This window comes from Zonotrichia leucophrys, chromosome 1, assembly GCF_028769735.1.
Source record: "Zonotrichia leucophrys gambelii isolate GWCS_2022_RI chromosome 1, RI_Zleu_2.0, whole genome shotgun sequence".
Taxonomy (NCBI): domain Eukaryota; kingdom Metazoa; phylum Chordata; class Aves; order Passeriformes; family Passerellidae; genus Zonotrichia; species Zonotrichia leucophrys.
This window is the reverse complement of record NC_088169.1, coordinates 30,189,237-30,209,352: the sequence shown is the minus strand read 5'-3', so window position 1 is coordinate 30,209,352 and position 20,116 is coordinate 30,189,237. Positions and strand designations below refer to the sequence as shown.

Here is a 20,116-nt window from a genome sequence, read left to right as displayed (position 1 = left end):
AAGAGAAACTTCTTCAGATATGAGCTGTTTTCTCCATACAGTTTTTTAGTTACTTTACCAATCATTTGTTTTAAATTTATTTTACTGCTAACCTTTTAAGTAATTAAGGGGTTTTTTTTGTTTTTGTTTTTGTTTTTGTTTTTTTTTTTGTTTTTTTTTTTTTGTTTTTTTTTTTTTTTTTTTTTTTTTGTTTGCTTTTTTCCTAATAACTTCAATAATGAAACTGAGCGTGGGGATATTTTTTGGAGGCTTCTTTGCAGCTCTGGGGGTTTTGCTTTTTTTGGTGGCATTTGGAACAGATTATTGGCTTCTTGCTACAGAAATAGGAACTTGCTCAGAAGCACCTGAAGGTGCTGGGGTTAGTATGAACTTTTTCTTTATAATGCAAATTATATATGCAGACTTCTTGGATGTGATTATTTTGTAAACTTTTAAATATACTAATTTTTTTTATTTTCTAAGAATTTACTTCTGTATATACTTTTGAATATACTAATTTTGACCTTCTGGAGGCTTACAAGCCTGCCTCAAAACCTTTTATAATCACTTTAAAATTAATTTTTATTTTTTTATACTGCTTTTGCAATATGATATTCTTTCAAAAGAAGAAGGACTGTTTTTAAATGTTCTAGCTGACCTAAATTCAGACAGGTTGTGTGTCATTATGATGGCGGTATTTTTTACATCAGCATCTAATTGAATTTAATTCTTTCAGTCATTCAAAAATTGTATGATAATAGCTTTCTTTTTCTTTTATTTCTTCCTCTGTAGGAAGAGAAGGCCACTTTCCATCATGAAGGTTTCTTCTGGAGGTGCTGGTTTAGTGGAAATGTAGGAGATAATAATGGCAGCATGTGGAAGTTTTGGTATAGTAAGTAATTTTTTCCTTTTACTTTATCTACAGTAGTTTGTTCTCATAATTGTTGGGGTTTGGTGTGCTTTTTGTTTTCCCTTCTGTCTTATGAATCATTAGATTTCATATGGCGTCTTTGGTGATCAGGTTCTTCAGCTACCCTAAAATAAATTCTTGACACACACTTCTGTAATCTATAGGAAACCCCAGGACAAAATGATACAAGTTTAGCTATCAGATTACACTGTGATTGTTATGGATGCCCTGCTAACCTGAGTCCATTCTTAGCTACAAAGTCTTTTACCACTTACTGCTAAACAGTTGGTTTATTTCTGTTAAGTAAGGAAAAAAGAGCTTAGTGGTTAGCCTGGTCCATGAATTTTTGCTTGGGGAGTTTCTCCATCTGTTCTTTACGGACTACAAGTGGGTCAGGAAGGGAATGGGCAACTCCACAGTGAAAATGGTGTAGGATACACCATCTCCAGAAGATTTTCTTTATTACATTCACAGATTACCTGTTGCTTTCTTTCACTACATCCAGGATTCTAAGATAGATAGAATTACAACCAAAACCTCCTATTTAGAAGTCAAGCAAAATTTCTTCTCCTGTCTTTGGCCCTCCCTCTGAGGTAGGGAGCTCCCTCACCTTATTGAAAGATTTCTATAATCCTTGTGAAAAGCAGGTGTCATCATACAAATTTGACTTCAATAACCCATATTTTGCTAAATATATTGCTTTGTCTTGGGTGGAAAATGTAATATTCATTGTAGTTAATTTCCCCTTGTTATTTATTTGGAAAATTATGTGGTCGGGAATCTGAAACTTAGATGGGGTTTAAGTTATAGTCAACCTTTGTCTTTTGCAGGAAGAAGTTTATATTTTGAGAAGTTTTTGGTATAAAGGGTGAAATTATTCTTTTCTGGAGGATATTCATTCCATAGACTAGACTCTTACATGTGGCCATTGTAAACTCTCTGAAGATGCTTGATATTTTCATTGTTCTTTCACAAAAGAAAAAGTAATTTTGGATTTTGTTTATTTGTTTGTTTTTTTTTTCTGCACATGTAATAACGAGAAGAATATAACTAGCCCTCAAATGAGAAAGGTACATATGCATGCAAAGATATACATATGCATCACATATAAATTGCAGTGTGCTTTCAGCAGGGCTCGTTTACTGTCTCAGAGTACAAATCTGTATTGCTCTTTAAGGAATATTCTTGTCTGGGTAACAATGCTTGTATCTCTTACCAAACCAAATTCACTGTAAGCTATTGCCTAGGAAAAGACCTGAAATCTTGACCTATGAAGTTCAGTTTGCCCACTTGAAGAGCAGATACACAATATTGTTAAGGCAGTAAAATATTAATCTTTAGCTTTCTTTCATTTTTAGCCAACCAGTCACCTTCTAAGAATTGTACACATGCTTACCTGTCCCCATTTCCTCTTCTCCGAGATGAACACAACTCCACCTCCTATGACTCTGCAATCAGTAAGTATTGTTTCGTGCAAATGAATACAATGCCCATAGTTTCAAGAAAACAATTTGGATGCTTCAAAATAAAACAGCCTTATCACCCACACTGTTTAATTAACATATTTTGTTATTTCATACTTCTCATAGTTTTACAACATGCATATTTAAGCCACTGTTCAACAAAGCACATAAATAATGCTTAGCTAAAAAAAAAACCAACAAAAAAACCAGAGAGCTTTCTTGTTTAGTGCTTTTTTTTCTCCAACATCATAATTATCTTCCTTGGGCTGAACACGTTAAGCAAGTACTTATTGTCATGTATTTGTTTTTGGTTGGAATTTTTGTTTTGGTTTGGTTTGGTTTGTTTTTTTTTCCGGGGGTTTTGTTTTTATTAAATAAATAAACACGTATGGAAATCTACTGCATTTTTACTTTATGTGGAAGTAGGAGCAGAACCTTAAAGCTATCTGAGTTTATTTAACTGACTCAGATATACTTCACTGAGAAACTCTTGCACTGCAACAGAAATACATGTAAGTATATATTTATATACATGTGAAAGATAAACATTAAAAGAAATTTTATGTTTGAATAGTGCCTAGAAAGATCTGTCTTTACAACACTTAGGACAGACTTAAAAATACCAGGAACGTTTATTCATATTAAGAGCTTTGCACAAACATATTTGAAGTAAATAACTTCTGATATCTGTTTCACATGACTTTTTAAACAACCTGTGATGTGTGCATGCTACATGTCTCTGAGCTTGCTGACTAAGGGACTTAAGTGATCCCTTCCTGTCCTGAAGCTGTAATTATGCTTTTGCTAACCTTGAAGTGTCTTTAGAATCCAATTTTTATGCTGCAGACACGAAAAAGAAAATAAACTAGAATTATAATGGTTCTGTTAATCTTTAGAAATTATGAACTGTTTGTCCAGGAAGAATTCAGACCTCACCATTCAGAGATCTAATCTGTAACTTCACAGCACATCTAGAACAGTTTATCTTTCCATTTGAAAGTGACAGAGTCATCAGCTTGTAATAGCCTAGACAGAGTTTGTATTCCACCATTCACTCATACATTCACAAAGGTTCCTCAAATTATATTGCATGATTACACAGAAGTGGACAAACAAAGAAAAAGAAAAGGAGAAGGAATATCATCAAAAGTTTAATTAATTTTAGTTAATGTTTGCCAAAAGAACCACTGCTCAAATATAATTTTCCTATCTATATTTCATATTAGGAGATTAAAAGTAGGCAGAACTGTACTATAGATGCTGGCCCAGGTAGAGTATATTCAGAGCCATTCCTGCTATATAAATAGATACAGTTGGATTGCTTTCGAGCTCATTAAAACTGAAGACGGTTTGGGGTTTTTTATGCCTACATTTCATTTTCAGCATCCAAGCTGAGTTATTTATTAGAACAGTTATGATTGCTCAAGAGTCTTTCACAACTTTTTATGAAGAAGGTTATGTCATCATCTCTTCTGTTAGTTCAAAACTTGTTTCTCCTTTATTCTAGTTTGACAGTCATGCCCAGGATATTTGGCAAACAGGTTTTAAAAACCTTGCTTCATCTGGAGTTGCTAAATTAAGAAATGCTACAAGGTTATCCTCTTTTTCCTGGCTCCCAGTGCAGGAAGTGGTTCTCTATAAAGCCAGTGGCAAAAGTCTTCAGTTTGGTTCTCTGAAGATCAAGATTTCATTTATGATTTGTATATGCAGTTGTCTGCATCTAATACTTTACATTAACAAAACATAGAATAAAATAATTTGAGATTATTGTCCCCTTTTTTGGTTCTGCTACTGTTTCTTGATAAAATATTATCATTTTCACGGCTCATAGCTTTCTCGACATATTCTCTTTTGGGGATGATAAAAAGCTCAAATTTTCTCCCCAGGTTTATAATTGTATTTTTAGTGAGTCAATCAAGTTCTATTTTAACAAAATATAACAAGATAATGAGAATTTTTCTGTCATCTTCATTTGCTCTTTCATAGAAAAAGAAACAGCTGAATAAAAAGCTTTAAACTTCATTAGAAAAATCAAACATGTATACAATATATTTTCTAAAGGTTTATAACTTTCTGTTCAGAGCATTATTAGTTGCTGAACAAGTCTAGGCATGTGACTTTTTTACAGACTATTTGACTCAAGAAACTTTTGAATGTTAGAGGAATTTGAATTTAACTTTAGCCCCTTGTGCAGTCACTTGTGTGGAGACACAAGTGTGGTTTGTTGGAGTGCTGTGTCGCCATCCGGCTAGAAGAGCTCAGACAAAGATAAGTTGCCTGAGGAACATGAAATCTCTGATGCTTTTTGAGTGCAGTGTCTGGACCAAGTTCTCTGTTGACATAACTCCTTTGACTTTAGTAGCAATGGCGTTCAGAACTTTTCTGGGCTAGAATTCAAAACAGGCTCACCTATCCTCTCTTAGTTTATTTACATCTTTTTGTATGTTGAGCTTGCTTTTGTGTTATAGTTCCCAAAAATCTTAAAGCACTGAGAATGGATAACTTTAGTGTTTCAGTCTGCCTTACAAAGCTTTAGACCAAAGGCTGGGTTCATTCTGGTTTACAAACCTGGACTATGAACTCTTGGTGTCAAGGACTACAGCCTTAGATGGAAATGTAAAGGCAGAAAAGCTTATGGGGTGCTTATATTGGAGGTTTGAATGCATACTTTAATGTATCCAGTCATTTAATCATTACTGTAGATGCATGACCAGCTTCATAGGGCTAGATAGCACTGCTTTGAAATTGCAGTTTGCCATATCTTTTAATCATGGTTATAATGTTTCTGTGTGTTCATTGGTTTTGTTAAATAATCTTAACAGAGTGGGAAGGACTTCCCCTAGCTGTAGTGTAAGGTATCATCAAAAGCTGTGTGATCCATCATTTATGGTTAATGTATTTTAAGAAATTCATAGGCCATGTCATTTATCTTAACCTGAAACAGGTTCTAAATGAACTCAGGGGAAGCCTGTCTCCAGTGACTTTCTGTAATGGTACAGAGGTTTAGAGTGACAACTTTTATAGTGTGCAGCTCTCAAGTTGACTTAGCACCTTGTGTTGCTAGGACATTCATTTTAATGATGATTCACATATATAAGTGCAGTAAACTACAACCTAGGAATAAAAAAATTAAATTAGATCATGCAATAGAAATACCACAGCAGCAACCTATATATTTTAAAATAGACATATTATTGCATAATCATAAAGAGATTAGTTGCCCCATCAGGCTATTCTGAAAGCATAAAAACATAGTATTTTTAATATTAATTCAATGCTAGCTAGATTCATGCATAATATCATGTCATTAGGTTACTTAAAACTGATGTTCAAGGGCTATCACACTTTCCTAAAGTTCTTTTACTATAGGACAATACTAGGCCTGTTTTTGGAAAATGTGCAAAGTTCTTACTCATGGAAATAGTCCCATTGGCCATAGTGAGATTATTTGTGAGAAAAAGAAGTGAAAAATCTAATACTTAGTCACTAATTCATTATTTTTATTTTTAAGGGGATTTTTTTCAGCTTAATTTGGAAATACACAATAGTGCCCTAACTGTTGTAAATCACCCCAACACCTTTTGAAGCTGAAGTGGGAGCATTTTAGTGGGACAGCACTGGCATATTAGTTTAATACTCTGATTTGTAGCTGCCAGTATTTTTTTCCTGACTATTGGTATCTTATTTTGTCCAGTAATGGGCACATTGCCAGCATTTTAAGTAATGCCTAATGGATAATACACAATGTTTATAGAACTGAAGCAAAAATCTGATTTAACAACTGTTTAATCTAAAATGGTGAGATCAAATTTATTGGCAGGTTTGTTAATGGGTTGAAATTAACCTAAAGTAATCTGGAAAATATCAGCCATGAAATCTGAAAATAGAAGTTGTACCAGTGAAATGTTAGCAGTAGTCTATTTCTAGGGGAAAAAATGCTCTTTTGTAATAGTCATATAATTGCCCATGAGAGATTGTAATACAGTACATTTTTAAATGTGATCTCTGTAGCCCCCCAAGCAGCTAAAAAGTAAGAAGCATTTTAAAAAAGCAGTGTATCCATTTTGTGAATATTTGTATTTGTGAATATTGTATTTTTAGTAGTGTTAAAGCTATTTTTGAAAAAAATAATTATTACTACGGGATAGTAAAGGGTGCTGAATGAAGCTGAGAAAAGTCTTGCAAAGTTTACTGTGCTTCCCACTGTGTCTCCTGTACTGCTGCTGAGATAGGTGATTTCATTTACAGCTGCTTATCTGCAGAGAAAATAGTCCTGGTTGAGAGCAGTTCTGGCACTTTGCCTTTCACTGTATTGGCACTGTGTGTGGCAAAACTCTTGTCAAAAGCATTTCAATATCTCTTGCATTAAATAGAGAGGTAAAAAACTGCACATTCTAAAATACAATCCATTGTCAGATCACAGGAAATGCTCCCTTTTGGATGTGAGCTTGTCCATGATAGTTCAAGGAAACTTTTCTAAGACCTTTTGCCTACCCCTGGAAATTTTCATGTGGCATTGTACTAACACATGTTTCAAAAGGCTTTTCATCCTTATAGTGCTTAATAATTCATATTGACATACATTTAAGATTAAGTAGCCTGGGTTTTTATGGTAGACCACACTACTTTTATGGACTGATGGCTGTGTTTTGAAAACACTTTGAGTCAGCAAGGGCAGTGAAATACTTGGTATGGTTTCATGATGCTGATGTTAACATCTCCGACAGCAGAAGGGTGTTGCTTTGTGACATTAGCTGGGCTGTTCCTGAGTAACTATTATGGAGCTCCAGAGGTGTCCATGACTGCTTCACAAGTGTGAGTGTAGGGGACACAGCTCTGTAACTTTTCAAATTAATTATTGCTTCTCTTTCAAATCATGTATCAGTAATGTCTTAAAATATGAATCTGTTACTTCAGTTTCAGTGTTACTTCACTTTCAGTGATCAATGCTGGGATCCACTATACTAAAAAAGAAAGCTTGTGGTAATTTCCTCCCTTTCTCCAAAATTTCGGACTGCACAAACTGAGATACTTCTAGTTTTCAAATAATGTGAAAGTCTCTGGAGGGACCTAAATTAGGATCTTTAGTGAGAAAAACAAGTAGCAAGGGAAAACTACAGGTCATCCAATTTTGGAGGAATACAATGTTCATATGCAGGCCCAATGGTGCAGTTGTGTGTACTCCTAAGTTTTCCGCTAAGTCTTTTTCATTTTTAGGCCTGCCTGTCATTTCCTAGGCAAATGTTGTACTCAACAAAGGGCTGGCTTACCAAGATGAGTTACAAAACCTTCTGTTTAGCACTCTTGCAACACAGAGAAATGATATCTAAGATTTTAAACACTGCAGATATGTTTACTTTGCACTCTGCAGTAGCGCTTGTACTTTATTTCTTCTGTTGTAGGAAACACTCAGAATAATAAATGTGCTTGAGGTGGGTAACTCTAACATATCTGTGAAGTATCTGGAAGAGGCAAGGGTACTCCTTGTCATCTGGACCAGAACATGGGCTATCGTATGAAATACCTCAGTGAGACTTGAAATTGTTCAAACTTCTGTTAACACTTTGTATAGATACACTTTTTATGGGTTCACTGAACCATTATTTCTTGAAACAGACTGTTTGGATCACAGTGTCAGCCCTTTTCATGGGATGTAAAGAAGAGTAATTCAAAGCAGCATTCTCTGTTGCATTTTATCTGTCCTTGTGTGCCTCAACCTCAGAGCAGCAAAGTCTTTGACTTGAAGAGTAATTTCATTCTCTTAAAAGATTTAATTTCAACCAGCTCTTTTGTGTTCATCTATAGATGACAGCTAAGCTAAATGACAGCAGTAGGCCTGAGTTGTTATTTTGAATGACTAGCCCTTTAGAAATTGATCTTGTCCATCTAGGTAGAGATGATGGGAAATGTGATCTAAGCAAAAATGATCAGATCATAAAATAAGCAAAGCCATCTTTGCAGGAAAATGATGGCTTTTTAATTCCCTTACAAAAGTAAAAGTCTAAGTGCTCGTAGGGTATTTCCTCAGACCTGTTCCACAAATGAACCAAATGACTTTCTGCTTTGCAGGTCAGAGGGGATAATATTTTACTTGAAAAGTCACAGATTTGTGAGCAGACTTTGTACCTGTCAACTACACTCTATTTTTAAATTGATATTTAATGACTAAATTAGTTTAATAAACAGGAATTAGGATAATCAGACTTTATCCATGATTCTTTAGAGTAAATAACTATTTTGGAGAAATAGAATGGAAGCTTCTGTCAGGGGATAGATAGGTGAAATCAGTATTTCCCACATATTGCATAAAATAGTTACAGTGCTGGAGCAGAGAAACAGCTTTTCTCTTGTATAGTTACAGAAAGGTTGAAAAAATTTTCATCAGTTACATTTGTACTTCTTTTGTGCTCTGTTTCTAAGAATATTTGAGCATCAAATCAAGCTTTTCTCAGGAAATCTCACTAAAAACAGACTTCAAAGCCTCCTGTATGAAAAGTGGATAATGAAAATGAATGTTGGTTTTGTAATGCTGGAGAATCTTGTGTCCTCCTCCACTGAGAAAATAGAAACACTGCTCCATGACTTAGGTGACTGACAATAATAATATACAAGAAAGCTTTTTCAAGCTTCATTTTGGCCAATGTGTCCTATTATGTAGTATGACTTTGAAGTACCTTGGGCCACCCATGTAAAAGAGTTGGGTGGTTATAGATTGATTTAGTGGTATTAGGCTTTAAACGAGGAAGTAATGTCCCATGGACTTGGAGACTGCAATGAAGCTTATCAAAGTAGCCCCATGAGTAAAATAATATGAAATTGCTTCAGAAACCCAAGACTGAAGCACTTGAGAGATTTACTTTTCTAGGTCTCCATTTGCTGTCCATTTGCATTAAGTGAATCATTTAACTATGTGTTTAACTTTAAACAGGTGCCTAAATCCCATAAGAGGTATAGCACTTAAAGCAACACACACATTTAACAGCTTTGCTGAGCCATAGCCTTATTTCTTACCTACTACTCCAATAATTTTTTGTTTATGTGAAATGGAGACTTGAATATGAACCAAACCACAATTTTAACCCTTCTGCCAGGTATTTTCAGACACATTCCTCCTTTATATGCCCAAATCTGCTGATCAGTGTGGCGGAAAATTATGTCTCTGAATGTTTGCTTGGATTAAAAAGGGTGTTATTTAAAAATTGTGGCTAATGTAATGTGGCGAGCATGATCTAGCTAATACATTTACAAGGCTGATGATGTATTCTTTAACTTGTGTTAAGCTGGTCAAGTTAAAAACCATAGACTTTTGGAATACATTAGTGGGAAACACGAGCTGCTAATGCCTTGTGAGCCTTCAGATTTCAGATGAGAGCAAACCTGAATTATTACTGAATAGCTGTCTCTAACAAGTTGTATGAATTTGAATCTTCCAGGATATGAACCAGTATAATAGTTGCTTGGTTGTGTTTTTCCATAACAGTAAGTAGGTGCTGTCAGATGATAAGTGGCAGTTTCTTTTGTGATACACTTTTCCTGACTTGCCAGCTGGCTTATATGCTTTCTCTCAGTTGGGTGGAAATGTTTTTCACTCACTGAATTGTCAGTGCTTCAAGATTTTCAGATCTGACGATGGAGATCTTTACAACTCATAATTTTACTAATGGGTTGTGTTAATGTACCAATTTTTAAATTCATGGGAGAAATTTATGTCACTCTTGTAGCATTTGTAAAATGATGACTTTGTTAAATGGATGTGCAATTAACCAGCTAAAAACTAATTGTTAGAAAGACTCTTTTGGCCAGAGTATGTCACAAAACTCTCAGCTCATTTATCACCAGCTGCATCCATTAATTCAGCACTGCTTGGCACTGCCTAACGGGCTTCTGAAACATCACATTTTAAATTTAATAAAATACAAAGAGCTTTAGAGCAGAAATAGGCTGCTTTAAGACATTTAGCTGTTTTTCAGAAATACAGTTTATATTTTCTTAGTTTCTCCCTGTTTCTTAAGTTTCTTTCTGCTGAATATGGCCATATATAAGGAGCATTATCCAACCATAAATTGTAAAGAACTTACAGATTGTTATTGGTGATACAGTCTCGGCAGTAGGAGTGTCAAGATGTTGCTGCTCTCTGCTTCTTCCACACAATTTTGGTAAAATAATTGTGCCAGTCCAATCATTTATCCCAAGGAATCACTGCTATAGCTTTGCTGCACCATTTTCTAAGGAGTGTCAGTTTGGTCAGGTTGCTATCTTACACGGTATTGCTTAATATTCAGCAGATAGATTTCATTCACAATAACTTACATGCTTTTTTCCATGATCATCAGGTAAGGGCTGGTAATCAAACCTATTTTGATCCACATGATATATAATGTATATGCAAAATAGAATTAGTGTTTCATTTGTTAATAAGGCAAGTGATAAGAGAAGGGGAAAGGAAAATATTTGTTACCCACTTGGATAAGTTCTAAAAAGCATTGTATTATTTTTCTTCTGTCTTCCTTTTCTCTAGTTTATCGAGGTTTCTGGACAGTTCTTATGCTCCTGGGAGTACTCACTGTTGTGGTGGCTAGTTTCCTCATCATCTGTGCAGCTCCTTTTGCCAGTCACATTTTATACAAAGCAGGAGGAGGCTTTTTCATCATTGCTGGTGGGTATACTGTTTGCTCAGTCAATTATAGAGTAGAAAGGATGAGTTGTTTCTTCCATTTTCCTTAAGCAAAAATTGTATCAATCATGGTTAAAAGAAAGAGAAAGCATATGCTTCTAATCCTTTGGCTTCTGGACGCTTGCCTTAGACACAGGTTCTTTGCACAGTTATTTAGTCATGAAGCTATTACAAAAGCTATTTTTGGGTTAAGGTTAAAAAAACCTTATATTAAGCTTTGGGTTAGGGTTAAAAAAAACCCACATCCAGGACAAATAATGGAATTACACTACAATTTCAATCTACTTTTTTTAACAGGAAAAAGAATGCATAAATAAGGATGTTGCCTTATAGGATTCTCAAGGACTTTAGCTAAGGAGAGGGTTTAGTCCTTTATCAGTGATGCAAAAGATGATTACAGTGGACTCTGAAGAAGTTGGGAGACAGAGCACATATACATGACCAATACAGGAAAATGCTTTGGATGTGATGGGACTAAACAAAGTAGTTGTCATGTATGAGTAAGTTGGAGCTCTAAACCTCTGCGAATGAAAGATAACAAATAACTGAATTCCCTCCTTCCTCATAACCCACATGTACAGTGGAGGATTCACCCTCCCAGGATTCAGCTGATATGGACAGCTCACTGGCACACTGTTTGCTTAACCTTGAAAAGTCTGTGAAGGTGTCACACTGGTGTGTAAGATATAGTTATATAGGATGTAAATGATAGTATGTGCTCCATCTCTGTTCTCCTTGGTTTAAAGCCTGATGAGAGGCAGCCCTGTGAGAACATATTGTGTTACAGGGCAGAGCCACCTGTGTCAGGACCACAAGGCCTCGGCTCTCTTTTTGCTTCTCATACTGACCCCCTGACCTTGCTTACCCACTGCACCTCTAAGCTCTTCATATGCAGCTAGTGATCATTATTCCCTTCCAAAGGACTCTCAGTGAAGTGTGGGAAGTATTTTATAATATTTTAGTTGAAGAAAATCCTGCATACTTACATTTCATCTCTTGAGAATTACTCCTCCACACTTTTAAAAGCCATACAAAAAATATTCATAGGCTGACGGAGATTCTAAGATATTTCAATGCTTTTTGTCACTAATTTGCAGGGCAAGAGCCCATGTGAGTCTTGCTCTTTTTCTGCATTTGTAATGCATGAAAAACCTCAGCTGTCACTAGAAAGTAGCAGAAGCTGTTTGAGAGGAAAAAGGCACTTGAAAGATGTGGAACTGACTGGCAGAGGTGCAAAGCGACACTTGTGTTCTCCACTCTGTGTCAGTTCATTGCCCTCATTTAGGTAGGGGAAAGTTAGATCCCCAAGCCTGTGCTAGCCTCCCTTGGCTTCCCTAGGAGGCCTGCAAGAGGCAATAACATTCAATGGCAGTAAAAACGGTAGGCATGTAAGAAGTCCCCCCAGCTGGGGATTCATTTCACACTGAAAGAGGGGCCTAATTGGATCAGATGAATGTGCTATCGAGGAACCCTACACCTCTCTTTCCTTTACTAAGAGAATCTAGAGAGACTATTTCTTTAGGTATGTGAAGTTAAGTGAGCTTTATTATCCCAGTGTGTGACCTTGGGTCTGTGTCTGTGCCCCTTTTACCCTTTGTCCCTATAGAGGAAATGTTCTTCAAGGGAAATCCTGATTTTTTACTCTCTCTGTATGTAGCATGTTTCAACTTCAGGACTGTTCTCAATCAGGGCTTTAGAAAAAAGCTATGTTATTTTTACTATTACCATTACTGTTGTTGAAAAGCAAAAGTCTGCAGCAAAATCCTGCTATCATTTGTCAAAAAAGTGGTGGTGGCAGGAGAAAATAGGACCCATTCAGTTTGCTCAAGGCAGAGCAAGATAAGATAGAATCTGATGCAGAAGAGGATGATGTGCTCTACTGTCTCCCTGCTGCCCTGATCCCTTCCTGTCTCCTTCAGGATTAGAGAGTTCATTTAACTGCCTGCCAAATCAAAGCAGGGCATGGAAGGGGAGAGTGATGAGAAGTGAGGCATATTTATCACTTCTCAAACATGTGATCAGGATGCAGCCAGGGTGTGCATCTACTTAAACACAGACCTAATGGGAAAATGAAAAGATGTAATGTGACTTAGATTAATGTGACTTAGATTTGTTGAAGTTAAGAGTTCTTCTAAGACAGAAACCAGCAGGTTGTTTTGAAGAAAAAAAAAAGGAATTATGCACATTGTTTTGAAAGAGCCTGGATGATGTCTTACCACAAAATTCAAGTATATGTTATACTGTAGAGAATAGTCCTCTGAGAAGGAAGTTAGACAAGATGATTGTTCTTTGGAAGTTAGGAAGAAGTTCTTCTTTTAAGAAGAAGAAAATGTCATTTTCCTACTTGTCTTAAAAATAAGTTAGATGAAATGATTTTGTACCTGTTATTGGATGTATCTTTATCCTTCTGCAATCTTAACTTATAAATTAGCAGCAGATAAAAGCTCTCCCTCAACTGAAGAGTGCAGCTTGTAGCATGATCTGTTGTGACCTCTAAGGGTTCAGGAAGTAGCTGAAGATATTATTGGGAATGAGATTCTTGCCAAGTGTTCAGCCATCTGAAAGCTGTTTTGTATGAACCAACTGCTTAAATTTATTTTTTCAACAGTAAGAAACCCTCAGATGGACACCTCACCTTCTCTGTGCTAAGGCAGATAGATTTGCCTTTTGGAGGGACCCATTCAAGAGATCCCAAGTGACACAAATTAATTTATGTTGAAAAGGACCTCTTGTGGCAATCAAGCCTGACATTCCATTTAGAGCAGGGTTGTATTCAAAGTTAGATCAGGAAGCTCAGAGCCTTATTCAATCAAGTTTTTAAAATCTCCAGGAACTGATGTTCTGCAACATCTTTGGGTGCTTGTCCCAGTTTGACCAACTTCATTGAGAGAAATGTTTTTTTCTTTCCTTGTTTTCACCTGATATTGCCCTTGATGCAGTTTGTGGCTATTACCTCTCATCTTGTCAAGCCTGTAGGTCTCTGAAAATCTATCCCCATCTTTTCTATAACTTCATTTAAAAAAATGAAGACTGGATTCTTTTCTAGACTAAAATTCCCCAGCTCATTCAGCCTCTACTTGTTCTCCATTCTCCTAACCATTGTGGTGGTCATCACCTCAGTTTTTCAGTACATCTGTTTCACATGGGGACTCCAAACTGGACATAGCTTAGCACATATGATATCACGAGTGTTGAATAAAGGGTGATAATAATATTTTCAAATCTAATGATGGTGTTCTTGCTAATGCAGCTTTGTATGAGGTTAATTTTAATTTTTGCAAGTCCTGCTTTAATTCTTTTACACATAAAAGAACTTTTTTGTACTTTAAGGAAATTGTCTATGAGCAACAGCAGATTCTTCTGGGCTCTTTAACCTTTAAGGCAGCCTTTGCCCTTCAAGGCAACCTCTCTTGGGATCTTGCCTACCAGTTCTCTGCACAGATTGCAGTGTGTTCTTGTAAGTTCTAGGTCTTATCTTTCATATTCCTCCTAGGATATTAACTTTTGCCATTCCGTGGCCATCATAACTACAATAAACACCATCTATCATTTTCCTGACCCATTTTTCCTTAATTGGGAGTAGCAAAACTTTGTAACCTTATTGACCACCTGAGTGCACAGTTAAAATTACACCTGCAAGACCTGTGAGGAAAAGTGAGTATCAGTTCAATGATACCCCAGTCAGTGACTTGGGTCCTGCCTTTGCAGCCTCATCTCCATGTCTGCAACATCAGAGGATGGTCCAATAGCAGCTATGGTGCTGAAAACTGTAAGAAGCCTTATAGGTGCTTCAAAGGTTATAGGAAAAGAAGGGAAATCTGCCATAAAATGATCTCTTAGAGCAGCCTTCAATAAAGTCCGTAATTACTTTGTACCTCTTTCTGCCTGGTGGTGGTGAAAACTGTCCTCTTGTACTGATGCCAATAAGCAATATACCAGGATGTGCACAGAGCATTACAGAAACACATCCTGGTGAAGAAACAAGATTAGAAGTATGACTGCTGCTTCCTGCCAAAAGAGTGAAACAAGATGGCATTTTAGTTTGAGATCTACATGAGGACAAAAATCTGTTTTTAGAGGCATGTACCTACTTCCATAACTTTTGCATGGGATCCTCTGCATGTACTTCAGCAGAGAATGCCAACCATTATTTTTAAATAAAGGTCACAACAGGCCAAGGTAGGTGGTAGAATCAGAAATAAGGACAAGAACAGGAAAATGCATTTAATAAAAAAAATACACACACACACACACACACACAGAAGTTTTCCTTAAGTGAGATAAAGAGTTCTAAACTTCCAGGCATAAGTAAAAAGCTCACATCATTCTTTCCAGCACCTGTTGTCTTCGTGTCTGCATAGTAAAAGATTCATGCCATAAACAGCCATTCACCATTGACAAGTGAAAGGCATTTCTACGTGGGAAGAATCAGTACTAAAGGCCAGCAAACTGCTTCTTGAATTCACAGACATTTCTAAAGGTTCTGTATTCTTTCTCCTCTACAATATGCACAAGTATTTGTTTGAAAGAAATTCAAAAGAATGAATGTGAAAGACAGAAAAGAGTGACCTCAGAGAAGTCCGTGTCTTATCACACTGCACAGTGCTGTATTTCAAACATGTGTGTTTATAAAAAAAAAGGAAAATGGAAAAAAAGAAAGAAAAAGGAGTAGGAGAGAAGTATTTATTTGTCTTAATCTCTCTCAGACATATTTCATGTTCTAGGAATAATTTCCCTCATCATTATTGATTCATGCAACTGTTGTTCTATTTTTTATTCACTAAAAGGCAAAGGCAAAAGGATGCCTGCACTCTATGAAAAAGGTCTAAATGCCAAAAATGTAGAAATATATCACAGCACACACTGTTCTTAAAAATATTTGCTTCAAGAAATTGTGGATTTGTTTTTTTCAATCTCAGTAATTTTGTGTTGGAGCTTGCCTTTGAGAGTTCACAACATTTACAATAGATTGTCAGTGCAAGAGTGCAGGAGCAGATTTCTCAGGATAAATATACATTCAGTGAACTGTCTAAGAGCTTATCTCCCGTGAAGTCATAACTCTGTGAAAATTAGACAAAAGGAGAGCTAATGAATGAAATACTGATGATGGCAACAGGACATGGTCAGTTTTTACTTAGCCTGATCCTATTGTTCAAGATATTTATTGAACATGCTAAGTAATATACGTATTAATTAGTCTCCATTAGCAGGTGATGAGAACCCTTAAATATTCCTTTAGTGCCTTAATTAAGAGGGTTTACATGCTATTCCTTTCTTTTTCTTCCCTTTTAAGGAAGGACATTTATCTCTGCTTGACATACATTTCTTCTGAAAATTTCCATACCCGACAATTTGCCACTCACAGGTGTAACAGCTTGCTGTGAAATCACACCCGATGGATGATAGATTCCCTGAAGTTGTTTCACCACTGGCAGCCGTGGCTTGCTATTTTGCACCTATATGGTGTTGATTCTAGTTTAACTACCTAAGTGTTACTTCAGAGTGTCTGAAAACAAGGGGTGCCCATTTCTAGATTAAAGCACCTTTGATGCAGTTTTGTTTTAATGATAGATGCTTTTTACTAACTTCTCTACATAACTCTGCTCTACCCAGGATGCCAGAGGGCTTTCCAGATGTGCAAGGCCTGGTTATACTTACCTGCTGCTATAGTAAGGGAATATGCATCACTACTTTTGGAATTATTATTGTTTTGGACTGTTTTCCCTATGTAGAGATTAAATAGAGGACTAGTTTGAAAATGCATAGGCACAGCCAGTTAAAGAGGTAAATTCCAATGTCCTTGTGGATTTTGCCAGATTATTAATGTATCTTTCCAAATCTTAGTGCTATAATTTTTGTTCAAATTTTGAAACCTTGAACAAAATCCAGATATCTAATAACTCCATTTATAAATTTGTCCCAGAATCTTTCTACTTTTTTAATCAAAAGTTATTAGCTCTGTTTTGTTCTAATTTTCCTGTGTTGCCCACATTACCTGTTATCTTTAGATGTTCTGTTATAGGAATCTTCTGCTCAATTTGAATTATATTTAAAGAGTTTTTCAATTTAATTTCTTATTCTTCTTGTCTGGCCCTAAGGCAATCCTTCTCTCTGATTGTTTCAGTGGTTTTATGTTTAATACAAGCACAGTACTAAATTCCATCAAAATTGAGTTTTACTTAGGTAAAATACTTTCAAAATTGAATTTATGCCTCTTAGAGTTGAGTGTTGGGTTTTTTCAAACTTTGTTAGGAATTTGAACCTTAGCAAAAATGTAATCCTGGAAGTGTATTTCATAGACATGAAATGTGTCTGCCTCCTTCTTTATTTAGTTTTTCTACTATTATTTCAGCCTCCTAGAAATTGCAGATCCTTTGGGAATGTTTTGATTATGCCTCAGCCCTTTTTTTGTTGGTCTTCAAAAGATAATGTTTATAAGGATTGAGCCATGAGCTCTAACCTGTCAGATGTTCAGGATGTATATAAAGATGTTATATTTTGTCCATAAAGCAGTAGCAGAAAGATCACCAGGTTAAGCTGCTCCATCTAACCTGCCTGGTTTTGTCTGCATCACGTGAGGGTATGAGGAGAACAGCTGCTCCCTGGTAAATGGGCAGAAAGGGTGGGAAAGGAGGTTGTGTATGGAAAGGCAGCATCTCAAATTGGGGATGGGGAAAGGTAACCATCAAAGGTTACCAGGACATGTGGATATGGAAGCAAATCCCTGGCCATGGGTGTTTCCAAAGTGCACTTGTGGGTTTTGCCACAAATATCACATTTGTTCAAGGTTGCATTGCAAGTATTTAGCAGGATGGAGAAGAGACCACAAATACCTTTGACTTACAGCCTGTAACCTCAAGTTTGGCAGTGAGTGTTCCCAGGACTGTGCACTGAGTTGTGTTTTAATGAGGCACCTAAACATTCTGGGATGAAAATGTGATGGGGTGGTGCCCCTCAAGTATTTGATTGCTGGAATAGATGGTCCTGCTGTTGCCACTTTGCTGTGACAGCTGGAGCTCAGGGAGCAAATGGGTACAGGCTGAAGCATGCAAAAAATTTAGACTCGTGCCCTCAGTCCTCCAGCAGATCTTCTTCTGGAGCATCTGTTCTGCAGGCTTGCATTTCTCAAGTGTCCACATTCCTCTAAAGTGAAATGAAATATTAGGAATGCAACTGATACTCTGGAAAGCACTTTCTTCTTATATCTCCTTCTGGTGTATAGTAACAAGGAGATTATCAAAGTTTGTAAGGACATGTGCTCCTATTACTATCATGTATAAACAATTCTAAGGCCTTTCAGAGGAGTGGTTTGGAAAAGGCTGTGAATTATGTGGTGGATTAATTTCAGGAAACTGTTGTATCCAATTTGAGGTTATTTCTAATAGCCTGCTTCATAGATATTATTTAATTATTGTTGGGTTTTTTCCTCTACCAAGAGCTTCTTTTCAAAAGGTGGATGATTTTGAATTAAATACATTTGAATTTTTATGCAAAATATTTGAGTAGAATACTCTGAAATTTTGTGTTCCAAACACAGCCCTTTTCAAAAGAATAAAGAAGCAAATGCAGAGAGGTGAAGATAATAGAAAGATTTCCCACTCCTTTCTATATCTCATCCATAAAACTAATAAAAACAATTCCAGAGTTTGGGAAGCAAAAGTACATTTTTTTTTCCCAGACTGTCCCATTCCATTCCCCCTCCTTCCCCCTCCTTGACCCCTGAATTCAAAACAGTAAATACCTGCATGAATTTTGTCACCAAAGTCTGCCTACCAGAACCAGATATCACCTTTGTCATGGGAGCATGCCCTTCAGTGCAGATCAGGAGCAAGATGGGGGTAGTGCTAGTTAAAGGAAGCCAAAGGCAAAACTTATCCAGTGGTGGCTGACAGTGCCATGCAGACAGGACCTCAGGCATTGGTGGCTTTTTAGGTAACACATTAAATGCACCCAGCATCTGTCTCACACTCTGTTGTTAAAACCTGATGCTTCTTTTCCAGGTGCCTTGTTTTCACTGGTAGTCGTGATGTATGTCATCTGGGTCCAGGCCATGGCTGATCTGGAAAACTACACAAACATGAAAAAGATGGATTGCCCAGACTTTGCTGTTTATGTACGTTATGGCTGGTCGTTTATGCTGGCTCCTATAGGAGTATTTTTTGCTTTATTAGCAGGAATGCTGTTCTTGTTGGTAGGGCGTTACATTTATTTACACTCAGACTAGTCAGACACTGCTGAAGGGAATACAGCAACACTTGTGAAACTTTGTGACAAGTGAAAACTGGAACACAATTTTGTACATTTTTACCATTATGGCAATCTTAAATGTGCAGGCAGACTTCTGGAAGTTCTTCTATTACTTGTTGAAGGGTAAGGGACACAAAACTCAGTACAGGAAGAAACAACCTTTAGTCCCAACTAGTTGTTTTTAATTCTTTAGAAAGTACACAAGTGGTTCTTCACATTGTACTATTAGCAGGATTTTTGTAGGTTAATAAACAGAAGACAAAATTTTTCTGCAAGGAAAATATGAACATGAATTGTCTCAAATCAACATTTCATACGTTTATCTTTTAGCATTTATACTGTTCTTCTGTTTATAGAGAATGGCATAAGGTAGAGGAGAAGGCAAACATTCAAACAGTAATTCAATCTACCTCCTCTCCTGTTTTCCACTACTTGCCTCAGCTTTAATGGCAGCAAACATGTCTGCACTTTATAAAAATAGAGTGCAGTTGTTCATGCAGCATCCATAGGAAGAGGACAAGAGAGAAGACAATTGCCATGAATGTGTAAAAGCTTAACTGTTCTATTACCCATTTCTCTTTTCTGTATGCATTTAAAAGCTGTATACTTCTGTATTCTGAAATCAATGTGTTGCATGATCCTGTAAGCCAAAATGCTTTCATTATCTGAAGTTATGCCAAAATTGTATTTTGAATTATAGCATTAATATTTTAATTAAGTTTTAACCCTTTTATTTTTAAGTGGAACAACTGGCTCCTCTAAAAAATATTTTCATGGTTGTGTAAAATTAATTTTTTATTAAAAAAGGTTTATTATCAAGACAATATTTAGGACATGAAAATG

General features: G+C 36.3%; 1 protein-coding gene across 1 annotated transcript; it reads left to right on the top strand.

The window, feature by feature from the left end:
- Positions 1 to 217: 217 nt before the first annotated feature.
- Positions 218 to 19,250, top strand: TMEM182 (transmembrane protein 182). Its single transcript, XM_064710409.1, has 5 exons — positions 218 to 358; positions 772 to 871; positions 2,248 to 2,346; positions 10,871 to 11,008; positions 19,027 to 19,250. Exons 1-5 carry the CDS (start codon positions 218 to 220, stop codon positions 19,248 to 19,250), a joined length of 702 nt encoding a protein of 233 aa, XP_064566479.1.
- The last annotated feature ends 866 nt before the right edge of the window (positions 19,251 to 20,116 follow it).